At 32.8% G+C, this 5,405-nt stretch overlaps 1 protein-coding gene across 1 annotated transcript; it reads left to right on the top strand.

The window, feature by feature from the left end:
• The first annotated feature begins 3,894 nt into the window (after window positions 1-3,894).
• On the top strand, window positions 3,895-5,158 carry LOC129305122 (uncharacterized). Its single transcript, XM_054945056.1, has 2 exons — window positions 3,895-4,138; window positions 4,750-5,158. The coding sequence occupies exons 1-2, from the start codon at window positions 3,982-3,984 to the stop codon at window positions 5,016-5,018; spliced, it is 426 nt and encodes a 141-aa protein (XP_054801031.1). The 5' UTR covers window positions 3,895-3,981; the 3' UTR covers window positions 5,019-5,158.
• Window positions 5,159-5,405: the final 247 nt, after the last annotated feature.

A 5,405-nucleotide genomic window follows, 5' to 3' on the forward strand; every position in this document is an offset into this window, starting at 1 on the left:
TTCTTAAAAGAAAACTGAATCAAACTAAAAAACTAAATAGATTGAGTCAAATCGACAAAATTCGATTGGATTTTTTGTTTCAATTCAGTTTTGCTTACCCCTATCTAGATTGGCTTTGACATTCTACTAGCCAATTCACACATGAGAGCTTGAGGGAACCACGCCTGTTTTGTTATGTAAAATGGTTTGTATCTTCTTATCTTATAAAACAAGTGTGAGTCACCCTGGTATTTACGCTTGAATTATCATATATGCTTGACTAGAACTTACCTAGCTTTATTTCACACATGAATCTTCTGATTGCATGTAAGAGATGTCACCAATGGCTACAATTACTACTCCAATGGTCTGTACACTGCCAAAAATATATATGACACAATTCAAGTTTAAAATAAGAATTCTGATATTTGAGTGAACTATTCCTTATTTAAACATTCTTAAAAGCTCTCAATTGGTGCATTAAAAAGTCTTACATTCATTTGTTTATCATTATTGATAAATCTTATAAAAAAGCTCTCATATTTCTTAAGCTTTCATTATATTTAATATACTCTTTTTAAAGAGTTTATCTTTAAGAGAATTTTACTTTATAAATAAGTAAAATCTTGAAAAGAAATTTTTTCAAGTGATTTATAACAACTTGCTAGTTGTAGAAAGGTTAGTTAATTAGAACAAAACTAGTCAAGTCTTGTGAATTGTACTGAGGTTGCAAGCACCCATTTAAGCTTGTGATTATAGTTGAAAATCTTAAAAGTGATATTGAAGACTAGACGTAGGCCAAGATTTAAGCTGAACTAGGATAAATCTCTTATATCAAATCTTTTAACTCCTTGTACCTGTCTCCCTTTCTTTAAGATTCTCCAAAAAGATTAATTTTTACTCAATTCACCCCCTTCTTAAGTGTCAGCCTTATCCGACAATCTGTACCTACTGACAAATCATAACAAGGGTATCATGTTCCAGTATTTTACAATAGACAGAAAACATACTTGGCTAGAAACTACATGCATGGGAGTACAAAAGGGTGACTATATACCTAGGTCAAACTAGCCTCGTCACCAGGCACAAATAGTAAGATGTGACTCTTACTTTGTAATTTTATAAAAAGGGATGTGCATGTTTTTAAACAAAATACCATTTCATAGTTCAACATATGATTGTTTTATATATACATATACATACATACATATATATAATTACACTAGGCGCAACAGATGGCATCCCTACCGATCGATAAATCATAATAAAGGCATCACATTCCAGTAGTTTATAATAGACAAAGAAGACACTTGGCCAAAAATTACATGCATAGGAGTGTAAAAGGATGACCATATACTAGGTCAAACTAGCCTTAACACCATGTGCAAACAGCAAGCTATAACTTTCACCTAAAAAATGTTAGAATGAGGGGTGAAATAGGAAAACTCAGTAACTGAAGAGTAATTTTAAGCTAAACAAGCATACCATGATACAATATAGTCTTATAAAAAGGGAGATGCATGCTTCCAAACAAAATACCATTTCAAAGTTCAATCTATAATTGTTATATATATGTATATATATAATTACTATCAATTTCTATCCTTGCATAAAACGATTTATCTTAATTACGCTAAATAGAGGCCTTTATGCTCAGTAAGGGGTAATTAGTCAAAATCATCTTCCACAACCACACCCAACACTCTCCTTCTTAATTAAGAGATTAGAGGTTTAAAGACTGCACCCATGACTCTCGCTTTTTGTAGCACTTGGTTAGAGGTCACTGTAATTTATGTAAAAGACATGGATTTGCATCAACTTTTATGGTTTAGCCACTAGAGGTTTCGTGGACACCTTTTCTTCTACTTTAACCCTCCACTTTTAAGCTAGGGATAGTAGTTAAGGAAGTAGGTATTATATATCATCCCCTTCTCCTCTTGTCATAGGATGTACCTTTAAGGATCAACAAGTACCACATGACTTTAAGGAACTTTAACTCAATAAGTTGTTACCAATCACCACACAAGATCATTCTCTTATCATGTCATGTCATCTCATTTAAATATCAAGAAAAATGAAATGTACTTTCAAAACAACAATAATCCTCTTAGGGTACGAAATAAAACAATATGTAATCATTCCAAGTCATACTCACATCCCCTTACAACTACTAATGATAGCATGTTTTCTCAAATGTATACATGTATAGCTAAACATACTTGCTTAGACCAATTTTCTAATCCCCTTTTTGAGGTCAAGTGATTTCAGTATAAATTCATAACTTTTCAAATATTAAACTGCATTCAATATAACAATTTAATTCTAACCCCTTTTCAAAGTGTCAATATCAATATGTATTTTTAAATATCATTTTGCAAACATAATATATATATATATATATATATATCATGAAATTGTACTCGATCAATATTTACACGATTCAACATAAAAAACAAGGTTTGTACAATGAATAATAATTTTCTAAAAATTCTCATAGACATTCAAGGACTACACACACACACATGTTACAGCAAAAATTAAACCCTAATTACTTCAACCATTCAAGTTAGAAGAGCAAAAAGCCTAAACCATTAAGTAAAGCTAAAAAACTCCATACCACAATCCAAAGATATTAACTCAACTACTAGAAAGTTCACAATAACGCCTACAAGGCCCAATCAATGACCAAAACACACATACACACGTTAATATTCAATAACATCTTTTCAAGTGTCAGAATTATCCCATCATAATTAGATGATCAATTCACATTCATTCACCACTAATTGAAATAATTTTACCACTTAATTCTAAACGAGTCATTGTTATAAAAACCTTCAGTTCAAAATAATAAACCAGATCAATTCCAAACCCAACAAAATTCAAAATCTTTAATATCTAGAATTTTTAATTGAATAAATTTTCAAACCAAATGACCATCTAATCAACCAAACCAAAATTTTAAAAAAAATTAAATATCTTATAATTCAAACTCCGGCTAGCTTCCAAACCTACCACAATTTCACACTCCAACAAGAATAATCAAGTACTCAAGTCAATTAATCAATGTTCTCAATCATTGAATGCTCAAAAATTCAACATTACTCTTCCAACAATAAGGTTCTTCCGATCAATCATAATATGTAAAAATCCAATAATCAAGATCATGAATGGGGTTAAGGAACTATTAAACTCACCTCTGGAAGCTATGAAACTTTATCAACCAGCCAAAAAATAGGACCCAAAAATAATCCCAATAAATCTCAATTTTCACCTATTAAATTGAAAAGGAAAGTAGATGAGTGTTAGCAATAACTTGATTGAGGGTATGCAAGCTTAAATCTGAGTTCCAAAGTCCAAATTCGACAAAATAAAGGAAAATTTTTACTGCACACAGCATCTTCCTGCAATAATCACAGCTGAGAGTGCTTAATTTTAACCCGTCATGTTGTGAAAGCTTTTGTTGGACCCGATATTTGTCGGTGAAATAAGGAATTTCTTGCCTTAAAACCGTTTCGAAAAATTAAGAAGAAAAACTTCAACCATTAATGATATTTTTAAACTTCAACGATAAAGATAAAAATCATACAAATAATAAAAAATATAAATTATAAATTGCGGCAAATACAGCCGCCATTTAAATTTTCAATTTCGAATCTTCCATAAAAAGTTTTAAATCTGTGACCATCAATATAAATTTTAAGAATCAAATTAGTACTATTTTAAACTTAAAATATTTTATATTTAATCCTAATCATCAATGTCGAATCAATCAAATTTATTTGTACTCATCAATACCATCGCATTAATTTGCAAGGCTTCTTTTAGAATAAGCTTCCAGAAAACGACACGTGTTAAACAGATGGGTGACGTGGCTAAATTTGAGACATGAAAGAACAATGAAGGATAAGGGCCAAGCGGGAGACGTTGGCCTACGCTGTCCTGCACATCCGGAGTTTGCAGCTGAAGCAGCTCGGAGTCATAATCGGAATCTTGGTCATCATGCAAATGGATATTCAGTTTCGGATCCGAAGCATTATATCCCATCCCTTCCTCTCTCGAAACCAAAGATCATCGTCATCTTGCTCGCCTTACAAAAGTTTCTGTTCCAGAAGGGATTTTCAAGAATCTAAAGAAAACGGCGATGATAATGATAACGGTACTGCTATCTACCAATCATCTTTTTTTTTTTTCTCTTTTCATTTTCCTGTTTTGAGAAGTGATGAAGTTTTTAAATCAACTTATTTTCGTTGGTTTGGAGTTATTTCAGTTCTCTCTTGTTTAAATTCCAGGCATCAATATGCTTGATCTACTTTAATCTTTGCTCTAGGGCGGTTCATATGGTCCTCAAAATAGATAGCTAATCTAGTTAAATCTGAAATTGCTCAAGTTATGTGCCAAGATGCCCAATTTCCGACTTGTCGGTCGTTGCCAGACAATAAATCAAGGTGAAAGTCAATTTTTTAGAAGCATATGTTTTCTATTTCTGCGATCAATGGAAAAGAATGCTAATTGGTGCATGATCATTCCCTCTTCTTTTGCTTAAATGGCTGTGTGTATGTGTGTGTGTCTAAATCCTCAATGCTTCAGCATAATAGTAATTTCCTAAGTATCATTTGGTATTGTCTCTCCAAATGCAAAGAATCTATTGGGCAATTTTTCACCCTTTGCTTTAGGATTGTCACGACATAATGTAAGTTTTATAAATTTTTTTGAGGTGGAATGTAACTCGGGAAGACTCGCACTGAAACTGTTTGTTAAATGTCCCAGGAGACAAATTTTCAAGAGACTGGGACAGGGCATGGTCAAACTTCAGGAAGCAAGGGAGAAAATCACTCTTCTCCCAGTTTTCTCCAGACAAGTACGTGAGCTGGAATCCAAGGCGATCAGAGTTCCCAATCTCTGAGGAGACTGATCCGATCAAAAGAACAGAGAGATCAAACCTCATGTTGTGGACTAGTCCTGGCTTCACTTTAGTGGGGGCTATTTTAATTGTTTCATTCCTTTTGTTATATACCATTCTTGCACCAATCAAGTGATATCCTTGCTCTATATCTCAGAAGTAAACCATGGCTTCACTGAAACTGTGAATTGCCTATCAATGTGGTTGCTAATCTCTTACTCTTTGTCATGTTGATTCATCCACCGGCAACAAATATTATCCTCAGAATTCTTGTTACTTTGACATTGCATAATCATGTTGGCCCAAACAACATTACAAATTCAGGAGTATCCAGACTTGGTGATGAAACGAGCTGAAGTGAAGTGACATTAGGAGAGATGTACATTGAAACATGTGTTATGGTTATCTTACAAATGCTTTAAACCTCTAAATAGCAGGATAAAGAAATTTCTCTGAATATATTGTCAAATAGCTTCAAGCAAACAAGCCAGCAATCAAGAATTTAAAACAGAAACTCTCAGAA

The sequence above is a fragment of the Prosopis cineraria genome, unplaced genomic scaffold (genome assembly GCF_029017545.1).
Source record: "Prosopis cineraria cultivar Desert tree isolate PC_DT_omini unplaced genomic scaffold, ASM2901754v1 PC3, whole genome shotgun sequence".
In the NCBI taxonomy this organism is placed as follows: domain Eukaryota; kingdom Viridiplantae; phylum Streptophyta; class Magnoliopsida; order Fabales; family Fabaceae; genus Prosopis; species Prosopis cineraria.